This window comes from Pelodiscus sinensis, chromosome 2, assembly GCF_049634645.1.
Source record: "Pelodiscus sinensis isolate JC-2024 chromosome 2, ASM4963464v1, whole genome shotgun sequence".
In the NCBI taxonomy this organism is placed as follows: Eukaryota; Metazoa; Chordata; order Testudines; family Trionychidae; genus Pelodiscus; species Pelodiscus sinensis.
In genome coordinates, this window is record NC_134712.1 from 189,646,338 (window position 1) to 189,671,901 (window position 25,564).

At 41.7% G+C, this 25,564-nt stretch overlaps 1 protein-coding gene across 2 annotated transcripts in view; it reads right to left on the reverse strand.

Moving 5' to 3' along the window:
- LOC102450669 (ubiquitin-conjugating enzyme E2 E2) overlaps positions 1 to 25,259 on the reverse strand; it is a 299,468-nt gene extending 274,209 nt beyond the window's left edge. The window contains exons 1-3 of one of the 2 annotated variants that reach the window (XM_075922063.1): positions 25,084 to 25,254; positions 19,044 to 19,232; positions 5,852 to 5,902 (exon numbers count right to left, since the gene is read on the reverse strand). In XM_075922063.1, the coding sequence (XP_075778178.1) occupies positions 5,852 to 5,902; positions 19,044 to 19,219 (227 nt within the window). In that variant the 5' untranslated portion in view covers positions 19,220 to 19,232; positions 25,084 to 25,254. Of the gene's footprint in view, positions 1 to 5,851; positions 5,903 to 19,043; positions 19,233 to 25,083 lie in introns of both variants that reach the window. The other variant, XM_075922064.1, reaches the window with a different exon arrangement.
- Positions 25,260 to 25,564: the final 305 nt, after the last annotated feature.

Genomic DNA, 25,564 nt, shown 5'->3' on the forward strand with positions numbered 1-25,564 from the left:
ACCCTGAACAAAAAGGTTTGATAAGTGTTCTACATGTCTTCAGGAACCTATTAAAATTTAACTCAAAACTAATAATGGATTTACTTGCAAATTCTCAAGTTCATTCAGTACAGGTTGGACCTCTGATCTGGCACCCTGGTGATCTGGTCAGTCCAAAAGAAGGGAATTATCTGGATTAGGGGAGGTCCCCTATCACTGGTCTCCTAGCCACCCGCCAACTCCACTTCTAGCCCCAGCAATCCTCCACTACCTTCAGCCAGTTGTGCTACTGGCCCCAGCTGGACCCTTCAGCCCTGCGACTCCCAGCTGTACTGCCAGAGCCCCCTGCTGCAGGGCTTCTAACCATGCCACAGAGCTCCTTGTACTGCCTAAGCTCCTGCTACAGGGCACCTAGTTGTGCCATGTGATGCCCTGCACCGTCTGAGCCCCTGCTGAACTAGTGGCTGTGCCACTGGAACTCCATGCACCAGCCAAGTCCCCTGCCATGGGGCCATTTATGCTGCCAGAACCCCCTGCTGCAGGGCCCCCCCAGGCCATGCTCCTAGCTGCACCGCTGATGATTCGTGTGCTATGGGTAGAACCCTAAGTATCCTATTGCTGCAGGAGCAGCTCTGTACAAACTACCCAAGTGCCCCACTCCATGTAAGCCCCTCCTGTGGGACTCCTGGCTGCATCACTGGAGCTCCCCATGCTGGCGGACCTCCTGCCACGAGACTCCTTATGCTGCCTGCACCCCCTGCTGCAGGGCTCCCAGCTGCATCACAGATTCCCTGCACCGCCTCAGGCTTTGGCACGGTGCTCCCAACATTCCCTGAGCCTCCTGCCCTGGGCTCTCTGATCCACGAACATCTGGTCTGGAGGACCAGAGAGTCCCGGTTTAGGAAGGTACAAGCTATACTCAAATAGTAGCTGCTGTACTCTGAAAACACATTTTCCTTACATGAAAGTAGTGGAATGCCCTAATTTAAATGCAGAAACCCCCCTCAACTTATTCTAGACAGGATCTGTGCCTCCATAATATTTACAGTATTAAGAGCCAAGAGTGTTGAGAAAGCATGTCATCATTCATCTGTAGCCTTCACTACTGTCACAGTAAGGATCTCAAGTTAATAAGGGCCGCATAATTTCATGTCAGCTGTGCACAAAGCACTTTTTATGTATTTAATGATAGATGTCACCCTTCTTCCCCCCTACCCCCCAAAAACAGAAACAATTAGCTACCATTTTGTTAATGTTAATCAGAGGAAACTTCAGTTTCTGGCATACTTTTAACTGCAGTATAAAAGGTAATATTTAAAACACAAAGCCAATACCACACAAACACTAGCTGCCATATGTGAGGCATTTCTAAGCATGGTTTCTATAAAGATAGCCGATATACAGTATCTGGCTTCTGGCCAAGCAACATGGAAGTGTTTAAAAAGCCCCGTTTAATCCAATTCTACAGCTTTGAAACAAAAATAAAGCGCTGTATGAACTGTTAACATGAAAAATTAAAGGCATATAAATGAGTGAAAAATTGTCTGAGTAAGTGAATATAAACATTTCAACTAGATATCTTAATCGTAATTAGCAACATTTGGCACATGTTAAGATACAATTTAAAGCTATGGCCACTTAGATACCCCTAAAGCCTATAACAAAGCTACAAATATATTTGAGTACTGCACAAATATTACTGCACATTAGTAAACACAAAGAAATAGTAACAAGATCCAATTCATATTTTGAGATGGTAAAAAGTATACATCTTGATTAGTTACTAAAAATGAGAAAGTAGTTTTTGCCCCCAAGAAAGCTTATGCCCAAATAAATCTGTTGGTCTTTAAGGTGCCATAGGACTCCTCATAATCTGTATCCACACAAACAAATACCACTACACCTCTGATACTTATTAGTTCATAAATTCTTGTTACTGAACTGCCGCTTTTCTTCCAAAGCACTATGGAAAATAGATGACACGTTCTTACTAAAACATGAGTGTTTACTGTAGAACATATTGCAGGAGTAATCCAGAAGTTATTACATCTGTAAGATAATGCTATGATTACATATAGTACCTAGTTTTCTGATTTTAAAAATAAAGCGCTTAGGGACATATGGGCTGAAATAAAAATTACATAGATACTGCACTTTGGTGTGCTAGGTTTAAGCAGGAGAAAAAACATTTTGTAAATTTTCGAAAAACCTCAGGTTTCCTTCATTTTGTCTCATGTGCAACATCTCCCCCCATTCATTCACATGGGCATATTTGAAATAATTTAGTATGTACATATTATCTGTGCTTAGAAAGGAAAGGGTTTCAAATCTGAAATTAAGTGCACAGTTCAAACTCTGCTTTCAAAAATTCATGTGTGGTTCCTCTCATTATGGGGCAGAATCTGACTCTTGCAATGAGATTCTGTGCTGTACCTTAAGAGGCTCAGCACAGAACTCAAGACCTAGAAGGGGAGGCGCTGAGATGTTTAAGCCACCTTCGCACCTTCTAAGCAGAGGCTGCAATGGCACCTGGCATAACAGCACAACTCATTTTCATGTTTTTTCTAAAAAAGTATACACACGCATTGTGTGGTGATGAATGGTACTGACTGAACCTAATAAGATGGAGTGGGGAAAAACAAACAAACAAACAAACTATTTCCCTAACAAGACTGCAAGTCTAAAAATATCGAAGGAAATGCACTATTGTTGCTATGTACAGTAAATTTAAAACACTAAACTGTTATTTAAAAGTTATGGGAAGGGAGCTTGTTTCAATGGGAAGGGAGCTTGTTTCAATCTTATTTCTGCATAAACAATCCAGAACAGTAACTATTATTTATTTAAAAATTACTTAACCAATTACAGCGTCGACCTTATAAGCAGAGCCAGAGGAAGTAGGTTTCATTTTTTTCCTCCTACCATTTCCTAGATGACTAGCAGTATACACAAATCTAAATATACTGCTAATATAAGCATGAACACTTATAAAGTGCATGACTTCTTAAAAGGAGCAATAACTACTACTCCTCTGTTTAGGCCAATGCCCAACCCTGCTATAAAGGTTAGCAAGCAATAAAACGGCAGTGGTTTGCCAAGGACTACGCTGTTGCATTAATCTGTGCTGATGCAGGGATGGGCAACTACAGCACTCATTAGCTGCGGATCACTGATCCCAGCCAACAGGAACTACAGGAAGTGGTGCCCCGGTCCACGCTACTTCCTGCAGCTCCCATTGGCCGGAACTAGTGATCCGCAACCAACAGGAGCCGCAATGGCCTTACTTGTGGAGGCTATATTTGCTATTCTGTTATTCTATTGTCCGCGGGAGGGTGGATGATCTATATCAGTGTTTCTCAACCAGTGGTACAAGTACCCTTAGGGGTACTTACGAGAAGTCCTGGGGGTATATCAACAACTGAAATTTGGAGAAAACTGAATTTTTGTTTTAAGTTTTACAGCACTTTATTTTTGTACTTTCCACACCCAAAAATTTAATTGCCCGCTTGGCTATGATTAAGTTGTTTAAACAAATGTGTTGCAACAGTAGAAGAAAAATTATGTGTGTCTGAAAACTGTAGGTACTGGGGGTACTTAATTTTTTTTAAAAAAGGGATATTTTATTAAAAAAAGATTGAGAAACACTGATCTACATCAAGAATGCGGAAGAGGTATTTCATAAACCACACTGTCCTACTAAGAGAACATGCAAACTGAAAAAAAAAGAACAGGTGGAGTTTTATTTGTTTTAATACAGGTTCCCAGACATACCCACATTGCATGTAGTCAATAGGATTAACTGATAAGCCTCCCACCCCTACCTTACTGACCAAAAAAAGACTTTTGCCCAGGGTAAGGACTGATGAATATAGCATCACACATTCCCATGCCCCTCCCCCCCATCTAATTTTTAAAATGTAAGTGCTCACAAGCAGTAAACTATATGACACAAAATGACTAGTTTCAAACTTCTTGTTGCTAAAATGCCCAGAGGCCATAATAAATCATAGTTTAGGATAAGAAAAACTCTATTACAACTTATCTTTCTTCATCATGTTGAGGAATCATGACTGGTTGGTATATTTGTTTTGTAATGTTTAAATATAAATAGAAAATAAGTTTAAGACAACACTATTTAGACTATGCCACAATAGCATTAAACTTTATACTCAGTAAGATGAAGTGACTTCTTACTGAGTATAAAGATACATCTGCCAATAGTCAAGTCACTAATGCTCATAACAATCACAACATGAAATAGTGTTGCATCTCAAAAATTAAACTGAAGGTCCAGACACAAAATTAAATGTAATTCTTTCATTTTGCAAGACATGATGTCTTTATATATTGGATTTCAGATACTTTGTCATTAGCTCAACAAAGTCAGAGAACAATAAAATCCCAGTTCTTACATTTTCTATATGTATTGACGAGAGGTTTTACACTAGCTTTAAAAAAAATAAAACAGTAACCTAATGTACTAAAACGATTGATTTATTTCAAGGGAAAGGATTCAGAAAACTAAAAGAAACGTGTCTCAAGAATTGAAAGGCTTTTAGAACCATTTAAAAATGCTCTTCATTAATACATTTTTGTATAAACTGGAACTGTGTATTTACCTCAGCAAATCAGTCCACTAACAAGCAGCAGTCATCAACACCAAAGACCTACCATTTGAAACAGTTTTGATGCAACTGAAGACTCACAGAAATAAGTATGACACAAGAGCTTAGCTATTAAAATGTTTTTCGTCTTTCAAAGCAGCACTCATCCTCTGACTGAAATACTCTCTGAACACTATTACTGCAGGACCACTTTCCTGCCCCATGCTTTCATATGTAACTACCTGAATTACATCTTGAAATCCAGAACTATAACAATTCTTATTATGGCATATTTTTATACACACTTCTGTCAAGAGACCAAAACAATTAAGTCAACTGTCATTTTAAATTATCAGCAGCTTAGTTAATTTGATATTAAAAATTGTATTCTGATCATCATAAAAACTGCACAAGTCATCAGCTACTTCTATCACACTTTATTTTTACGACTTTACAGAATGGAGCCTTCCCACATGCAAGTCTGGAAATCAGCTGGCTGAATTAGATGAGAACTATTCACCTACATTTAGTCTAACTTCCTATTGCAAAAGGAACTATTACAGCCAGGGTTCCTTTAAGTATTTCTGCACAACTCTGGCATAATTCCAATATGACCATCAAGCTGCCAGATAAGCATTCTGGGGCAGCCATCTGAAAACTACTTTAAAAAAAATAATCTGAGCTACAAGGTAACAGGGTTTTCTTTACCTACATCATTACTAATTTTAAAGCAAGTATTAACTCACTGAGTAAACATAACTGACAGAAAGGCCAAGTAAAGAGTCATAAAACACGTCTGATAGGCAATTCCATTTTATTAAGTTTCCTCTGAATGTCATAACTGACATTAAAAAAAGAAAACCAAAAAAACCCAAGATCTGCACTGTTTGCCCTTAAAAATTAATAACGTTGTGAAAAATGTTAAAGAAGTATCAAACACACTAATAACTAATCAAAAAGATATTTTCCAACATTATGAACACCAGGCTATTGGTCTAACTTTTATCCTGTATTTAAGAACATCCCCTACATTTTCATTTTTAGCAAACTTCTCCTGATCACCACCACAATCATTTTCAAGTGCTTCACAACAAATTTTTGCATCTATGAGCAATAGTAAATACATACAGTCCTTTTTTTTTTTTTTTTTAAATAACAAAGAATCACTACATTAAGTATTTACCTTGAAGGAAAATTTGAAGTTTACCTCTGACTCTTTATGTAATCTCCATATGCATTTCAAATTAATAAAATCCATGTAAACTTACCTACAGTTTGGAGGAGGGTCTAATGTAATTTCTGCAAGTTCTTTCTGAATTCTTAAGAGAAAAGAAACAGAAGTTATAAAAACAATACTTTTTCCTAAATGGACTTCCTCCAGCTTTATGAAAAGTATCTACTGTAATAATATTACAAGTTGACCCTCTCTAGTCTGGCAACATCCACGGTTGGTTAGTCGGATGTCCACTTTATCATGGGTGAGGCCAAGTTCCCCATAGTCCCATGAAGTTAGTTTTCAGCCACCAGTCCTGACGCTCAGTGTTGTGGTTTTTAGCTCTAATTTACTTCAAGATGTCTTCTAAGAGCCCAATAAGCAGTGAAAGTGTTGGTAATGCTCCTAGGCAATATTAACCTCCTGCAGTTTGGGAAACGATCTGGTTCGGCACCCATCAAGTCCAGAAGATGCCAGGCCAGAGAGGTTCAACCTGTAAGATATACAGTTAGTTCTCATCTGTAATGACAAGTTGACGTAGAAGTTTCATGAAACTGCTTAAAAAATATTTGACAATTTAGGCTCCTATGTGTCTGCTTTTACAAAAGCTTTTTATTTTAAGTTACTCTCAGCAAAATTGGAACCTTTACTTATATTTGAACCCAAACAAATGTTTGTAATGCCTTTTTTTTTAAATGGTGCACGAAGTCCAGTCAGACCCAACTTTAACATCTTATTAAAAATTACCAACGCTTCGTCAGAAAGAATACTGCATGTATGAGCCTTGTATAAGAGCCAGATTATGTCATTCCATGGACACAACTATTATGGTAAGGAAATGCATATACTGAAAAAACTGACCAATATTTTGAAAAGTCAAGGGCCTAAGGAGGCTACAGACTTCATAGGTTGATTTTCAGATATGCTGAGTACATAGCAGGTCCCAAAGAAGTCTGAAGACAGGTCCCCAAGAATTGTGAGAATTCCACAGATCTCTGTACATCATAGAGAGGGGCTAGACTCCTATGCCATATCCTACATCTGTGGCAAAATTATCATCCATGGCATTGCAGTTCATCATCTTCCCCACGTGTTGTGGGTCCAAACCATTCCTCTTGCCGCAAAGAATATGAAAATTTAAAGCAGGAGTCTACATACCAGTTTAGGAGTCACTTTCAGTTAGGTAAGAAAATTCCTATAGATTTGCTAGGGTAATATGCCATCCATACAGACTCTCCAGACCACACATCCTGTAAACCTATACACATACATATCCAATACCTGACTACAAAGGCATTTACACCACTGCCTGGAGAGTTTTCTGCAGCACCAGGCAGGGGGGAGGGGAATGTAATTTATCTCCCCTCTTCCAAAGACCCGGGCTAAAGATTCATGTACCCATTACTTTTGTCATCTCAAATGAGGAAAATTTGAGTTGCCAAATAACCTTTCCCCAAGATACATGCTAAATCTTAGCCATGGAGCTCAATCCTGGCTTAAGGCACACATGTATCTTGTTATAAACACCGGTCTACACATAAGCATGAGTAAAGAAATGGATTTCTCTGAAGTAAACAATCAGGTACAGTCTAGCATTTAAGATAAGGCTAAGCAATTTACACTAAATGTAAACTGTAAATGTAATATTAAGGGGGTAACTGCAGGCCTGTATGTGAAAGAATCTCAAAGGCCCAGGTTCTTGAAAATATTTAGGCACAGGGGTATTTAGACATCACCAAAACTCTTAGAGATTTAGGCTATTAAAGCTCCTATCAAAAAATGTAAGCCTAAATTTCAGTGTGTCCAAACCCCTTCTGAAAACAAGATTGAGATTTCTAACTCAATTAGGCATTGCAATGCTCAGAACAGCAATGACTGAATACCTTGTTAAAAACTGGCCCCAAACCACTATCAGTACTTCCCCTGTTCCATTAAGACTGCATTGTGTTATTCATTTGTACTGAAAGGTGGCAAAGGAACCAGCCAAAAATAAAATATTTTCTCCCATATTTCCATTCTCATATAATTTGTGTGTTTACATGTACATTTCCCCAAAAAAGCATATATACACACAAAATACTTCTTCACATAAAGAGAAATGAAATATATTTGATTATTCCAGTTGCTAGAGAAGATAAATACTTCATTATATTTATTTCAACAGAAGGTACCTACTTCAGCTGAAAACTGAGGTAATTTTTCTTATCATATATTTGGAAAAAAGCCAGAGAAATGCTAAATTAATCCACTTTTAAAAATGATAAGTGGCTAAACATATCCAACATTACCTTTTTTAAAACAGAACATTTGCTGGACATTATTCCGCATCCCTTCTCCATCCCGCCCCCAACCTTTAAGTGGAAAAACAAACTCGCTTTTAATTTTATCCCCTCAAAATGTTCCGACATAAAATATCCTTTTTTCCCCAGTTCAAAATTATATAAAATCCCATTGTGCTTACAAAATTTGCATAGTCCATCATTTAGATCATTGGAACATTTGATGAAATAGAAACCTTCAGTTATGGATACATTTTTCTCTCCAAGAAGTTATATGGAATGGCACTGAAAATAGGGATGTTAGATACTGTGTAACCGAACAGTCACCTAAAGACATAAAATTTTAGCCATTACAACTATTCGCTAGTCCGAGGCAGAGGCCCAGTGTACTCTGACTCCATTCCCATGGAGCCCCCTGCAAGCCTGCGCTGTTGCCTCTCTCTAAGAGGCAGCAGCATGGGTGGAAGCAGCCCCTGTCTGTGGGCACCCAATTTCCCTGCAGTCAGAGGTTGCTCCAGCATGCCACAGAGCAGCCTCTGTCCACGGTGAGACTGGGTTAAACGTGGACAGACACTGCTCCACAGCAGCAGCCCCTGTCCATGGAGGGTCTGAGCTCCTCACAGTCAGGGACTGCCACCAAAGAGCAGCCTCTATCAGTGGCGAGCCCAGGCTGCTGCAGACAAAGGGTGCTTTGCAGCAGCCTACCCCGCCCCACGCTGCTGCTGGTGGCACCATGAAGCTGGTGCGGGGGGAGGGGGGGGGAAGAGGAGAGAGCTTCTTAAAAGTTGCTCCCCCCAGCACCAGTTCGTGCCTGTTCTCCCTCCCTCCCCCCCACCACTGCCTGACTCCCCACACATATCAGCTCCCGCCTGTCCCCCTCACCCTCCACACTGATGCCTATCAGAGGCAGCAGCATGGGGTGGGGAGCTGGCTTTTAAGCATTGGCTCCCGGTCTTCTTCTTTCCCTCCTCCCCCCATTCCTGGGGAGCCAACATGCAACCTTTGGCAAGTGGGCTGGTCCAGCCCCTACCAGTTAATTGGAACCAGTAAGCATTAACTATTCAGGGTGATGCTTACAGGTTAGACCTTCACATTGCTATTCCTTGTGCCAGGCCTAGTAACATGAAGACCCTAATCACTATGATATCAACAGATCTATTGGTTTGTTTTTTTTTAAGACACTGTTTGGATAAACATAGATATTTGTGCATAATTGTGTTAACTGCTATTTGACCTTTAGAATAGGAGTAGAAGCAAGAATTTCACTGGGGATGAGAGGACGCAAGAGATCAAAACATCTTGCACCTCTAGCTACAAAGATGCAAGCTAGCATGCAGTTTCATTTAAGTCATAAACATGTGTTACTGTAGCAAGTGTTTGTAATATAAACAGCAGCAGCATTGGTATTTTATTGTTGAAGCTGCATGTAAATGAAACGGGTGAGGTCTCAAAAGTCCCTAGACTAATTGATCTACTGTAGAAGACACCTGTACTACATGCACAATGTGGTAGTGCTCCTAGCTGTCTGTCTCCCTGGTGAGCTCCTTTCAGAAACAGGCAATGAAAGGGAGGCATATACTTGATAAATTCAACAAGGTTAAATAACCAATATTCAGATTCTTATAACCTTTTCTACAGGGACCCTTCAATGGTGCAAAAACCTAGCAGCATGGTTTCTGAGGAGCTACATCACCTTGGAGTGGAATGAATAATCCAGAGCAAGTAGAGAGACACAGGAACCAATGTAGATTGCCCCAGCCTCTGAAGGATAAACCACAAGGTTTCCTCCCTCCCACCCTGCCCCTGGCAACTATTACCATAGATTTACTGCCCAAGTGTATTTGTATTTAGCAATGCCAGACTATATAATAAAAATAAAAATGCTATTTATTTTCATTAGTACTATTATATTACAAAGACAAAGAATTATGATCTAGTAGTCAGAAGGGACAACTAATTGTGCACAAGAAACAATGTCCATGTCACTCAGATACTCTTTTTATGATATTAGGACAGTTACAACCTCTGTGTTCCCCCATTTTACAGTTGGGGAAAATACTTAACTGCTTTGAAAGGATTAGCCAATCTATTATAAGCTTTTTAAGATGAAAAGAGCTGTCAAATATTGTTAATGAGGCTTTGGAGAACTACTGCTGTAAGAATAGCAGGATTTCTTGCTGCCACTTATAAAGTAAGATCCTGCTAGCATTTTTATGAAAAAAATATTGAGGGTTGAATATGCTAGAGGGCCTTGGGTCCTGCTATTTGTTGTCATGTAGTCATTTTCCCTAGAAACTCATTTTATAACTTCAATTTTTCTGGGTTATGTGCCTTCCTTCTCAAACACTAGGAAATCCAATAATCCAGTTTAAAATATGATATAAAAGTTTTCAAAACAGGGGAAACCCTATTATACATTACACTCTTTCAGGAAGTTAATAATAATACATTAGGCACACTTTTTTTAAAAAAATGGCATTTTATAAGTCTTGGAAGTGTTTACCTTTCAATATTCTGTATACAGTAATTCCTCATTTAACACGTGCCCTCTTAACATGTTTTCGCGATAGCACAATTTTTTTTTAGGGAACATTGTTTGAATTACATGACCGTCTCCAGAATAACACGATTTCCCCAGCCAGCCCATTGCCAGCAGCTGTGCGGGGCTTCCCCCGCCTCCCTGCAAAGCAGCAGAGGGTTCACCGCTCCCCGCTGACTCCCCCTCGCTGGATGCCTTGCTCCCTCTCCTCTGCTTGCAGGCCGGCGGCTGGGTTTCCTCAGCCAGCCTGTTGCCTGTGGTTACACGGGGCTTCCCCTGCCTCCCTGCAAAGCAGTGGAGGGTTCACCACGCCGTTCCCCGGCAACCCCCCCCCCCCTCACCGGACGCAGTGTGGATCCTGGCAGACCCGTCACAGGGGCATACTCCCAACCCAATCTCCCTCCCCTCTCCTCTCCTCCCCCAGAGCCAAACACCTCCCCTGCCTGCTGTAACCCAGTCCCCTTTCTTCCCCCAAACTTATGTCCCAGTCTCAGACACCACTGCTTGAAACGCAACCCCCACCTTTTCCATTATTTTCAATGGAAAAATTGACCCCCACATAACACATTTTCACTTAACACAATCATTTTCTGAAACATTTATAGTGTTAGATGAGGAATTACTGTAATATTTGTTTCCAAATTCATTTAAAATACTATTCTATTATGATAACCATCTCTTATTTATAAAGGTTATGGATGACCCAGTTCTCTATGGTTGTATTTCAATAAACAATATATTTATGACTTAATTGATGTTCCTAATCTTTTAATATTTTTCTAGGAAAGAAACCCAGTTTCTTAAGTTAACAGTTCAACACAAAAATGTGCAGACCAACAACAAATGACAGGTATTAAACTAATAACCTCAAGAGCAGAGAGCCTCACACTATTTTTATCTATTGTGCTATTATGCTAAACAAGATCAGATACACTTCTCTCAATTCAAAAGGTGTACTAAGATTTACTATTTAAGATACAAGCAGCCTTCTCCTGAAGAAAACAATTTAATTTCATGTCTGAAATTACTATAATTAGGGTGTTTTGGTTTTTTTTATCCTGGCATGTTAAGTAAGGAAGGTGACTATTTAAGGAAGGGATGGGGAACCTAAGACCCTGGGGACAGATGCAGCCCCCCACTTGCCTGGATCTGGTCCCTAAGGCTTGAGGTTCCCCTCCCCCCAGCATTGGGAGTCCATGCTGGAGCTCTAGCCCTGTACCTCCCAACCCTACTCTGCTCCTGCACCCTACCATGTTCCCAGACCACACACCTCAAGCCCCCTTCCCAGCAGCCGCCTTCCATACACTGAACCTCTCATTTTTAGTCCCACCCTTGAGCCTCAGGACACCCACAAAATCTCCTACCCCAGACCCTCACAAAAGCACTGGTGTGTAAGGGGAATGTGGGGAGTGTCTTTCTGCTTCTCAGTTGGGGCCCACATCAGTGAGGTTTGGGAGGGTTTTTTGGGTTCTCACCTTTGTGCAGCATCTGTCTGACCTTTCTGTGGTCAACAGCCTCCAAAAAAGGTTCCTCACCCCGACTGAAGGTGATACCCCGGATAAGGCAAATTGAAGGAATGATACACAATGACCTGTATACTGTGAACTGTCATCTATGTAGCAACTAACCCTAGAAGTATCCACATTGAGGGACACTACAATATGAAAGGTCATAATAGCATGCTATCTTTTGGATGCCATCTAAGTGTAGGCGCCCTTTACTGAAGGAGCCTCTGACTTTTATGGGAGGATCCTTGGCACTGCAATCTAGCCCTAGAGACTACAACTCCCATGATGCCTTGGGGAAAAAAGGAGAGACACAGTTGCTCCCTTTCAAGCAGTGCAGGAAGCGAGTTGGGGAGGAAGGAAGCTCCAATTTGGAGAGGGGAGACAGATTGCTAGTGTGGAGCATTTTCCAGTACAGGAGCTGCTGCTGGAAGCTAGAGCACGGGTGGGCAATAACTTTTGAACCCAGGAGCCACCCCAGAAGAGGTAGGGCAGGGCCTAAACAGGAATGGGCAGGGCATAAACAGGAAGGTTTTGGGGTGGAGAAGCTCCTTTGCCCCTCCTTCCCACTAGGCACCTGTGCCCTGAAAGAGGTTTGGCCTGGGGGCAGGGGAACACGCAAAGCCTCCTCCACTCTCCTCTTCCTCCCCCCGCCATGCAAACAGCATGCAGGGCTTCAAAGCACTATGTGCTCCTGGCAGGGTGGGAGGAGATTTTGCGCCCTCCGCCACTCCCAGGCCCTAATTGGCCTGGGGTGGGGGAGCAGCAGGGCCTCTGAGGGCCGGATCCACCTGCTTGGTGAGCCGGATCCATCAGGCAGAGACCCTTTGTCCACCCAAACTACAAACGGTTTCAGGAGCTGTTGGTGATTCTCCCTGAAGGAGAGAGACTCCGACTATGCCTGAGACTGATAAGGGCCTGGATAGAAGGTTCTGTTAGTAACTGTAGCTGTCTGGGAAAGTGCTGCCTGCAAAGAGGACAAACTGACTCTGGGTGCAAAGAGAGGCAGAGTGATCTGTGCAATGAACCAGAGCGGCTAGCATGTGGTGGGGCCTGCTCCAGTGGCAGAGGGATTTTGTAGCTGTTGCTCTGCCTGGACTGACACACACAACCTGCACAGTGCTGTCTCCACTCCACTTGCAGATCTTCAAGCGCGCCCATGCTAGCAAGTGCCTGGGACTCAGATCCAGAGAACTGGACACACTGGGGTGGGATAAATGGTGGCAGTGTCAATGCTAGTTAGATAAGTTTCCTTTCTTCCGTGTACTTGGTTAATTCATTTTATTCACTTTTCGTCTGTTAAAAATTTAAATGAACAGGGTTTAAGTAAAGGTATGTTAATTCTAATGTAATCAATTAGATCAACAATTATAAATAATGTACTTTTGGAGTTAGATCCAGATTATTACTGGAATAAATTTATTCCTGGAGACTCCCAAGGCACACCATTAAGGCTACGTCTACATTGGCAAGATTTAGTGCAAAAGCGGCTGCTTTTGCGCAAAATCTTGCCACCTGTCTACACTGGCCACTGTTACCCACCAGCTCTGTGATTCTTGGGGAACCAGAACATGGTCACCTCTCAGCCTTGTGCTCTTGGGGAGCCAGGGAGTGACATTCATGGAAAACCATTCTCCTCCCTCAGGCCTCTGCTAGAATCAAAGAAAAAGCAATGAAAAGGCCGGGGAAGACACACCTAGCTGCTTCAGACAAGGGTGACACAATTAAGGAAACACCCCAGCCTCATTTGCATTAAAGATGGAACAGAGGGACATCTCATTAGCATACAAAATGAAGAGCAGCTCTTCCAAGGCAGGAACCGCAGTGAACTATGGGACACCGAAAGCAGAGAAGCACTGCCTGATGGGAAATCCCTGCTCCAGATGCTAATGAACCTAGGCCTGCTCACACCCAGATTAGTCATTATCAGACCAATTCTAGTAATGATCCATTGACACCTAAAATACTGAAACTGCCTAGTTGCATTGTGAGCTCGTTCAAGGAATGTCACCCATAACCAGGGGTGATGAGTCTCTATTGTCTCTCCTCTTTCTCTTTGAACTATCTCTATACAACTCCTATCCTTGCCCCAAGAAAACTGTTCTGATACCTGGACTTAAATTGCATCAGTTCCATTGAGACTTCATTATCTCCTGTCTGATCGTGCTGGGGGCTCTGCTCTGCTTGTCTCCTGCCCTCTGGACCCCCCGGCTACCATCATCATCTGGGAACCCCGATCGGTGCAAGCTCCGTGGAGTGGAGTGGTGAGGTCTCTCTCTCTCTCTCTCACATCAACTCTCTCTCGAAGCATAGCCTCCTGACCCTGCCCTATGTAAACTGTTATATGGTTATTTACTATTGTAATTGTTAGATTTAATATTGTAACTGTTTGATATCTATTCACTACTCAGAAATAAATCACTTTCATTGTTAAGCTGGTTGCTTCTCTCTCTTTCTTTCTCTTTTGCTCACTCTTCCTTAAGGGGTGTTGTTTTGGCTTCCCCATTTGCTCTGCAACAATGCTTCTTGTACCCAAGCAAAAGATCCCTGTAGTGCTCAAAATCCTGTGGGGTTTGCTCATCGTGTGGTTTACCAGTGAATGACTGTGGTGTGAAAGTGGGGATGGGGGTGCTGAACCTGGGGGCTTATGAGGATGGCAGCTTAAAGTGCTATTTAATCCAGCCCACGGAGTCCAAAGGCACATGAGGGTGCAGTGTGGCATTGCTGTGAAACCCAGCCAGCTGAGTCCAGGGACATATGAGGGGGTCAGCTTGTGAGTGCTGAGTACCCAGTCCTCTCAGACGTGCTCTGATTAGTGGGTGTGAGTGTCTGTGTGTGTTGCCAAGGTGGTAAGAACCCCACCCTGAGGAACCTAGTTCCTGCAGGAGAGCTCCAGTGGGAGGGGGAATTGGCAGCAGGGAGAACTCAGCTCCATAGGAGACCCCAAGTAAGCACCAACAGCACACTGATAGAACTGTTAACCTTCCCCCAATCCCATAAGGGTAACCCTGATAAATGAGCATACCCCAGAGTATTGGGCAAATCTGGTAACACCACGAGTATTTGTGCAAGAACACTGACGTTCTACTGTGTGAAATCGGTGCTTCTTGCGCAAATACTCTGATGCTCCCGCTCAGGGATAACTGTTCTTGCGCAAGAGGCCAGTGTAGACAGGTAACATCAATTTCTTGAGCAAGGAAGCCCGATGGCTAAAATGGCCTTCAGAGCTTTCTTGTGCAAGAGAGCATCTACACTATGCTTTTGCGCAAAAGCAAATCTTTTGCGCAAAGGAACATGCCAGGATAGATGCTCTCTTACTCAAATACTCTAGCGCAAAAACTTTTGCATTTAGAGTGTTTGCGCTAAATCTTGCCAGTCTAGACGTAGCCTAAGTGTGTACAGGGACCAGACAGGTAGAGGCACCGCAATTTTATATTCCTTTTGAGGTAAGGGACAGCAGCAAAAGAGGTGGATAGGGGATTCCCAACTGTCCAACATCACCACTGGGGTTCTCAGGATCTCCTTTTATGTTAAAAGCCATCAGGCACCCAGGCATACAGGTGAACATGGCCTGCTCCCAAGTAACCCAGGGAGGAAAGAGGGGGTTACATCACATCAGTGGAAGCACTGATCTTAAAAGCACAAATCCTGTATTTTAAAAACAATTAGGCCTTATTCATTGGTTTACAGTCTAAGGAGGCTAATGGCTACTTGCAATAAAATTTGACTCTATCCAGGTACTTATATCACACTAATAGCCATTGCTGGGCATCTTAAATGCCTTATCAGTGACAAATATCAAAGTGTATCATTCTGCTACTAGAACCACAAAAGAAGCTCACTAAAACAGGGGTGAGAAAGGAGAGGAAAAAGGAAAACTAGAAATACAAGTCAACACAGAATGCTGACAGAAGAAACACACTGAAATAAAATGATCATATGACTGCAACGTTTGCAATTAACCACCAAAAACTAATTAAAACCATCTTGATAATGTTAAATCAGCTAACAAAACTAAGGATAAATACAATGAAGCACAAAAGCCTCACATTTCTCTCAAAAAAACAAGCCATTTTTTAGAAGCATTAAGTTGCCAAGGTAGCACCCTACAGAGAATATATATTATAGAACATCTTGAAGCACTCTTCACATGTAACTGAACATTTCCGTCTATTGATTTATATAAAAGCTAACATTGCGGAAGTGATCTTTATAAGCAGAATTACTTTGAGTCAAATTTATAACACAGCAAGAAAACTCATATTATAATTCTTTAGCTCTTAATTCTAATCTGAGATGCATGGAGTAATTACTCAGGATAAGGTATCTAAAAAAAGATTGCTACAACACACTTCATGCGCAAATAGATTTTTCAAGTGTGACAATGCATGGCTTCCAAATTGAGATCAGAATGAAGCCTGAAGTCTGTAGACTATAATTTAGCACTTGGAATAAAACTAAGCTCCGGAGTTGTATTAGGCTCCCAGCACTGTCTAATAACTATAATGTATGTAAAAGAGGAATGTATTTTACATTGTCCTTCTAATTTCAATTGAGTTGATTCCTGAATTTGAGTGTTATTAAAAACAATTCCTGGATGAAATTCTGTCCTCCATGATTGGGATTTTATAGCAACAGCTGGATTCAGAGGGGTTACATGTATGCAACAGAAAGCAGAAACTGGCTCTGCAAAGTATTTGTTCAGTCTTCTTCATAAACTGGTAAAAAAAAAAATCACTATTATTTTTTAAGCTGTTAACATTTCAAGTGAACGGGTATACCTCTAATCCTGCAAGAAGTCCAATTAAGCTGTGTTTACAGAAACACCCTCTAAAGGTGTTTGTCTTAATAACACATATTGAGAGGTAAATATCTTTCAAGGGTTTTTTCCCCCCTAAGTTACTCCTTGCAAATGGTAAATACAAAGGCAACAAAACCCATTAGGGATTTACTTTCTTCCCCTTACTCTTAAAAGCTTTCCAACTGATTTTCACAAATGTTTCAAACTAACCACAACTTGTATATTATATTCAGCCTAAAAGGTAGAGTTTCAAGCCTCTGAAAATAGGGTTTGGATATAAAAGTAGAAATAACTTTAACTGAAGTGACTCTGCAGTTACCAATGTTGATAAGTGTAACAAAAATAAATCTTACTACTTTACAGAAACATTAAACTCTAAACACAATATATTTCAACATACTCAAACACTTTTAAGGAGCATAGTTCTTGGAAAACACATTTCAACTTTGAGATTCATAATTTTCCTGATATTATGATACATGTAAAACTGCTACTTTACACTCTCATCGGCAATCATATCTGACAGCAATTGGAATAATTAATTTTAGGAGAACTCACAAGTAGATATGATAAAATTATTTAAACCTTTTAAAATTTAATCACTGATAAATGCATGTTGATAAAAACTCTAAGATTTGAAGACATAAAATTAAGATTAATAGCCCAGCTTCTGACACATCATTGATTTCTGAATAGTGGTGTCCACAGGCCCAAATCAGAATCATGGTTTCATTGAGGTACGCACTGTACCCTATTCTAAAGGGTCCACAAGATGCAATAAATAAGTTTAACAATAGGAGGTGGTATTTGAGCCTGAACAACGTTAGGAACAATAGCAACTACAAGACCAGGTGTTTGCACAATTTTATAATTCTAAGTTATTGACAGTCATTTTTCCCTCTTTAGTTTAAAACATAAGAGTTAGATATTAGTAATCCCCACTGATCCTCTGCCAACTAATAATGGTAGATAATCTTTTGTAAGCATCATGGTAGAAGTGAACCTTGAGGAAGGATTTGAAAGGCAGGGGAGGGAAGAGTACACAGACTCCACAGACTACATAAAGGAAGATTATCCTTGAATAAGATGAAAGCACGAAGACACACTGAGGAGAAATAACAAAATGATTGATCAAGGCTGGCATCACTGGCAGGATGGAGAGTGGATATGTAGGGAGATTTGAGTAATTTATATGTACCAGCCTCACAGATCTAAGTAAAAAAATAAAGATAAAATGTCTGAATTAAAACATGTACACACTAGTATTGCAACCTTAAGCTTCACACCATATTTACAGGAAACTACAAACGTATGGAACAAGCCTCCTCTCCTTTATACTAGTTTTACAATAGTAACTCCTAATTCTGACTGGTATAATTTAGTGAAGAATCAGGATACCGAACAAGTTAGGTGTGCATAACTGGGTTCTATATAAACTCTTAACTTTTATTTGGGTTTCCTTTAATACGTTTTGAACATTGATGCCTAAATTAATGCTGATGCAATAGGGCTACTCTGTTAATGCAGTCTTCCTCTACCCAGTCCAGCCATATCAGCCACACAGTGAATGAGGTGACAAGAGTAGCTGTTTAAGTGACCCCATTCTCCAAATGTGCCGTTCCTCTCAGAATGGGGGAGGGGGGGGGGGGTTGGCAGACAATATTAAGACATACTACAGTTTAATGTAATGAAATAAACACACTGGTTTGTTCCATCATTTCTGACTTGATCATCTGGGACAAGGAAATGTAGTACTTTTGTAGAGATAGGTATTACAGCAGTCTCCTAGCATGATGAATTACTGACTTGTCTGAAATGTTTATGATTAATTATCTCTAAGTTACACTGACATGTTTCTCTCACACACTTTAAGAATACAAAACCATCCGAGTAACACTCAGAATAAAAGTGTCAGTTTCTATCATGCAAGCTAATATTAAAACCATGTGAAAACAAAGTCAGACTGTAAAAACCAAAAGAGCAAACAAGTCACATTATGACCCCACTCAAAGAACTTATGTACAGATTCAATCATACTGGAATAATCATTAAGAAAATGAATTAGGCTGATGCTCATCCCCCAAAAAACGAACAAAAACAAAAAACTACAATGAGCAGAGTACCTTTTAGCACTAGTTGATAGTTTAGCAGCTGTTTTGCTAGAGATCTTGCCCTCCTTTTTCTTGGGTTGAACCTGCTCCCTTTCTTGCTCTTGCTGAACTCCCTCACGTTGATCTCCATCAGAGCTGCCTCCACTAGTGCTTGGGCTATCATCAACTCTTTGCCCTTCAGTGGACATTTTAGACTCCAAGCTAAAGGAGACAAAAGCAAGTAAGGAGTCTTCTTGAAAGTGCCTGATAACATAGTATTGTTACTAAACTTTTTTAAAAGATAGTGATCGACAAGACAAAGAAATCACTTGCATAATATAGTACTCTATTCTGCAGTATTGAAGAATCTAGCTATAAATACCTATAAAGTAACTAAAAGATGACCATTTTACATCAACTACAAAAATACACATCAAAATATGAAAAAAATCTTTACATAAGAGATCTAAAATCAGAAAAAATAAATATCCTTCTGGGTAAGTGGAAAATCATCAGAATGATAACAATCTAATACTAACGGAATGGAGAGATCACGGGATTGGTGATGGGATGAAGGGTCTGTCACTTCTAGGATATCGATTCAAATCAGGCCCCTTGTTAGCAATGGCAGTCATTACTATTTTAAAACTACTCGTTAGTCCAGACTCCTTACATGTGGGCTAATGCCAACCCTAATAGATGGGTTTTCAGTCTAGAATTCACATTTTCACCGGTTGATGGAGAAAGTTCAATTTCTATGTCCTTTTTAAGCCTTACCTATCTTTTATAGCTAGACATGATATTCCAGCACAAGGGTTTAAGCACACCAGTGGGGAAACATAAGGAAATCTGTACTGCTGAAGCCAGTTTTGTGAGCAGAGGATATCAGACTATAAAACTGTCAACAAACATTAGTTCCAGAGAAATCTAACTTTATCTTGACATATTTCATATGACTAGTTCTCAAGTAACATTTAGCTATATTCTTTTCTTCTGTCACTTCAATCATTGAATTTCTTCAACTATAGGCTGTTTAAATTAACATGGTTATGATCATTATGACTTCTCCAACTCTTGTAAATTAAGTTTTTTCTTGGGCATTAGATCTAAGATTGCCAGATGCAAAAGCAACAATTGATAAATGAATTTACCAGAAACCTGAAGCAACAATAGAAGGCCCTTTCTTACTTCTAACACCACTATGTTCTCTTTTAGATATGTTATTAAAGGACAACTTTAATAGTACACAAAGCCAACTTTTGTTCAGTCATGTGGGTTGTGCAGATGTAACTCAGTGGAAGTGTACAGATGTAATTAACATCAGAGTCTGACCTACAGTGTACAATGAGATTTGAATTCAATATGGTTCACAGACTAAAACTTTATTGCGTTTATTCTTTTAGCTATATACAGAAACAATATGCACAATAGCAGTTACAGAAGACAGTACATCTCAATTGAGATATTCTGCAATAGTCTCTCCAAGGCTTGAAACAGGATTCCACAGTCTGACTCAAACAGCAGTTCTCAAACTGAGTCAGGACACAAAAGTGGGTCGGAACCCCACTAAGAGGGGTCATGAGAGTTGGCTTTAGACTTACAGAGGCTAAAACCTGAGCCAAATCCAACCACACAGGGCAAAAGGAAGAGAATGTTAACCCTGGAACTGGGGCTTGTGTTCTGTGTTCCCCCGCCACCCTGGGTTAATGCCCTCTGGCTCTGGTTCCCCAACTTGGGCCAGTGGGGTTCAGGCAGGTTTAGGTGTCAGTCCCCCATCCTGGGATTGTGTAATATTTTTTGTTGCCAGAACGGAGTTGCAAGAATGGAGTTGCAGTGCAATGAAGTTTGAGAACCCCCATCTAAAAGTGTAAAATTTATAATAGTTTGCTCTAACTGACTAAAACCATGTTGTTCAACCAGTTCTGAAGCAGTAGCCACATTCAACCAGCAAAATAGCCATATGTGGCTAGTGTGTTGGACACAATGAGACTAAAAGTTTATCAACAGTTTGTAACTGAACGTTAAGATGTAAATCATCTATCCAGACAGTATCACCAACATGGATATGGTAGAGGGCAAAGGAAGGAAGAAAAAACTTCAGACACACCAAGGTGGTATCGGTATGTGTGATGGACGGGGCATTGGGGGGGAGGGACAGGAGAAGAGGACTAAAGCAAACAAATAAAGGGCCAATAATTGTTATAGTTACATCCTGAAAAGAGTTTTCTGCAGTTAGGAGCATTACTAAAATCTTAAAATTTATCAAACAGTATAGACTTTCCTTATTATTTGTATCAATAAATCGTAACTCATATTAATTAAATCCCTCTAGATAATTTATATGACTATCAAAGCAATGAGGTTTAGAGGGGTGGGGTTCAGAATACTTAAAGAAAACAGTTGATGGATACTAGAACAGATTAGCTTTAATCATATTTTGTTTTGATTAAGAATATAGTTACATTGCACAGACTTAGTGATGCATTTAAGAATTGAAAATAATGCTTTAACTTCAACCGTTAAACAATTGTTATTTCCTTTTTTCCCCCCCTACAGCAGACACTATTTTCCATTTTTTACATTTTAAATAGATTAATCTTTAGGCATCTACATTTCAGCTGTAAAATCTAAATGGAAAAAAATAAAACTTTAAGAGATAAACAAAAGCTACTACACACACACACACACACTTTCAAGACTGAGTTACAATTACTAAACGAAACAAGGTAGGTGAGGTATCTTTTATTGGACCATCTTCTCTTGGTGAGAAACAAGCTAAAAGATTACCTCTCCCATCTTGTGTCTCTAATATCCTGGAACCAACGCTGATACAGCTACACTTCATATAATTATTAAATGCACATTTTGACTTTGCAGCTAGCTATATAGCTATATTTTCCTATGTATAAAAATAAAGCAATATTTCCTTAAAATGCTTGAGAGAGTCTTTATTTGCTCTTCTCTTCAAGTTCGGATATTGATCTGTCATTTACATTTAATTTTATGAGAGGATTACCCACACCGTATACATATTTACAACTGTTGGCCAAAAAAAGCAACATTTTTTAATGAAGCCTATTTCCACAGAAAGTCAGCTGTGCCTAATCCTGCTATAAATATTGCTATTATCCAAGAACTACTGTACTATTTTATGAGTTCAGGTTACTACCCAACAGATATATGCAGAAATAGTACCCCATAATGTATCATTACAGCTTTTACAACAGGAAAATGTTTAAATCTGTCATTTAATGTCTAGCTATTTCTCATTTCCCTCTCCGATGCAAATATTTTCTATACCTTCCCTTTTATTTTCTCTAAATAACAAAAAAAAAAATCAAGATATATTTTACTTAAGATTTAAAAGCTACATTTAACCTCAATAAAAGGATATTTAAAAGGGTCTGTGAGGTCAAACCTTCAAATATGTGGCCAAAATAAGAAACACAACAAACAAGAGTGGAAAAATCAACATGGGGAATGACACTGTGGGAAAACATTTCAATGCAATTACGCAAAACACATAAAATATTTTTTGAAGCCAAGTATCCCCAAGACACAATTCAGTGTAAACAGAAAAGCAAAAGACTATATGCTATTCTCTGAATTGCTAAATTATGCCACATTCAGAATTTAAACCCTCTGCTGCCCTTGTATTGTGAGAGCTGGATGGAGGGAACAGAAGGAGGATTACAAGTATTACCCTAAAGAATCATGATGTATTTAAACACCTTGATATTAAACCCGATCTGTAAATTTTGAAACCAAACATGTTCAAGACAACTTACTTATTTCATTTACCCAATCAACCCGCCATCAAAAAACAACAGCTGCAGCCAGGGAAAAAAAAGATTCCAGCAATGTGCAGATAGGTCCTGAGGGCAAGAGAGCCAGGGATGATGCCTCTCTTAAATTGACTTGATTTCTTAGAACCAAAAGGACAAATGCAACTTTTCTTCTGGGTCCATGGAAAGCAGTAGCAGGAGCAGCTACCTCGCTCCATCTTAATTAGAAACCATTAAGGGCACACACAAAAAATCTTAACATTACAGGAGAAAAAGCAGGAAGAGTCCAATTCATAGCCAACCCCAGGCCAGGGTCTATGTTTGAGGGACCAAAAAATAAAATGCTGCTGCAGCTCCAGACCAACACACACACACACACACACACACACACACACACACACACACACACACACACACACACACACACACACACACACACACACACACACACACACACACACACACACACACACACACACACACACACACACACACACACACACACACACACACACACACACACCTTCTCCTGTTTTCCTGCTGCCTGGAGTGGGAGGGAGAGGCACATGTCATAGAGACTCAACACACACACACACACACACACACACACACACCCCCCCTTCTCCTGTTTTCCTGCTGCCTGGAGTGGGAGGGAGAGGCACATGTCATAGAGACTCAACATAATTAAGCAGTACAAAAAGATAGCAGGGGACTGAAATGGGCATTTTTCAAAATGACATTTATCCTGCACATTCCAGATCCTTTCTTCCTCCACACAAAGTAATACAGAGAAAGTGGAAAGAGAGGATGGAAGAGAAAGGATATGGGGCAGAGGCATTAGGGTGAGAAGTAGTGGACAGCAGATAATAGCAGGAGAAGAATTTGTAAGGAAAGCATAGAGGTCATGTAAGGAAGAAATGGGGGTTGGGCAAGATGAGCTACGGGATTAGTTTGCTCTTGTCACCATGAGTGGAGTGGTTTATCCATCTCTGCTGTAGAAGAGGTAGTTGCATAAGGTAGCAAATACCAGTAAGGAATTCTAATTCCCATCCTTATGTATTTCTGGAAGGGGGATTTCTCCCCATCCCTCTCCTTGAGGGGATGTTTATATCAGTGAGAACAGAGATAAGGGATTTATGGGGGAATGGAATTATTTGACCCATATACATGTCTGTGCATGAGTGCAGAGAAAGGATAAGGGGCGTTTAAGAACAAGGTCCTAAGGAGCAGGAAGGGTATTTCTAGGGGACAGAAGGACAATGCAGAGAAGAACAAAAGGTAAAGAATTACTGGTGATGATACAAGGATGGTTAGAGGCAAAAGAAGGTGGTCTTTACCTGTGTGGGGGAGTACTGTAGGGGATAGTGAAGGAGGGATTGCTGGAGGATGCAATTAGTATTGTAGGAAAACTGAGAGAAGGCATTGCTAGGACCCTGGGTGAGGAACAGAGGCAGGAAGGATGTGGGGTACCAAAGGGAAGAGGGGCAAATTGATGGGGCTAGGCAGGGAGACATGGTGAGCGTATGGGGGCAGGGAGATGGATGGGGCTGTTGCAGTGAGATGTGGTGGGGTGTCAAAGGGTGGGGGATGTGGTAGCAATGACACAGGACACAAATGTTCTGGGGAGCTGTGGGACAGAAGTAGCTGGGGAAAGAGATGTGGGACAGGCAGTGTTAGCTGGAGAATACAGGAATGGGCAGATGGTGAGGCAGAGGACATAGTAAGTATAAGAGAACAGAGACTGATGGAGCTAGGGTGGGAAGCACATAGGAATTGGTGGGACTATGTTTTGGGGAGGATGGATGAAGGGGCAGGGGGTTAAGGCTATGGCGGAAGAATGGGATAAGGTGGGCTATGGAAGGAGGATGGAGTGGACAGAGGAGCAGGGGATGTGGTCAGGGGACAAGTGATGCTGGAGCAGCCAGAGGGATGGGGAGGAAGAGGAATGGGGCAGGTGGTGCTGGTAGGGGGCAGAGGAACAGGGCAGGGGGGAGCTAGCGGCATGGGGGGAGGGGAGGGGAGGGCCGAGCGAGGAAAGTAGAAGAGTGGAGCAGGGAGGGCAGAGGGATGTGGGGGTGGCGGCCAAGGGGAGAGGAATGGGGCAGGCGGCTGGGAGGGGCAGGTGAATGCGGGAGAGGGGGGAGGGGAGGGGGCAGGTGCTGATGCGGGAGGGGGCAGGCGGGCACCGGGGTTGGGCGGGAAAGGGGCGGGGCGGGCGGGGGAGGGGGTGGGGCAGGAGGGCGCTGCGGGGGGCAAGCAGCGGGAGGGACAGAGGCGGGGAGCGTTACCTGCGGGCGGGCTCAGGGCTGGGGCTGACGCCGGCTCAGGCTGCGGGCGGCCCGGCTGGGGCCAGGCGAAGGGTGGGGGCTGCGCGCTGCCCCCTCGGCTACTGCTGCCGCCGCCGCTGCCCGGAGAGAAGTGAAGCTGCCGCCGCGCGCACCCGACAGCGCCGCGCGCGCGCGCGCTCCCCACAGCCAATGAGCCGGGAGCTCGCGGGGTTCGGGGGGCGGGGCGGGCTCGCGCACGGGGGGAGGAGAAAAAAAATGACAAGCGGCCTGGCGCGGGGGCGCAGCGGTCTGGCGGGAGCGCGCGTTAAAGGGACACGCCGGCGGGCACGCTGGGATGAGACCATTGAATCGGGTCCAAGAGGATCCCGGGAGTGGGGGGATGGGAATTGGTGGGGTCGGTGGGGGGGGGAGCCGGGTGCCAGGGCAGGTGGGGTAGGTGGGGGGGGAGCCGGGTGCCAGGGCAGGTGGGGTAGGTGGGGGG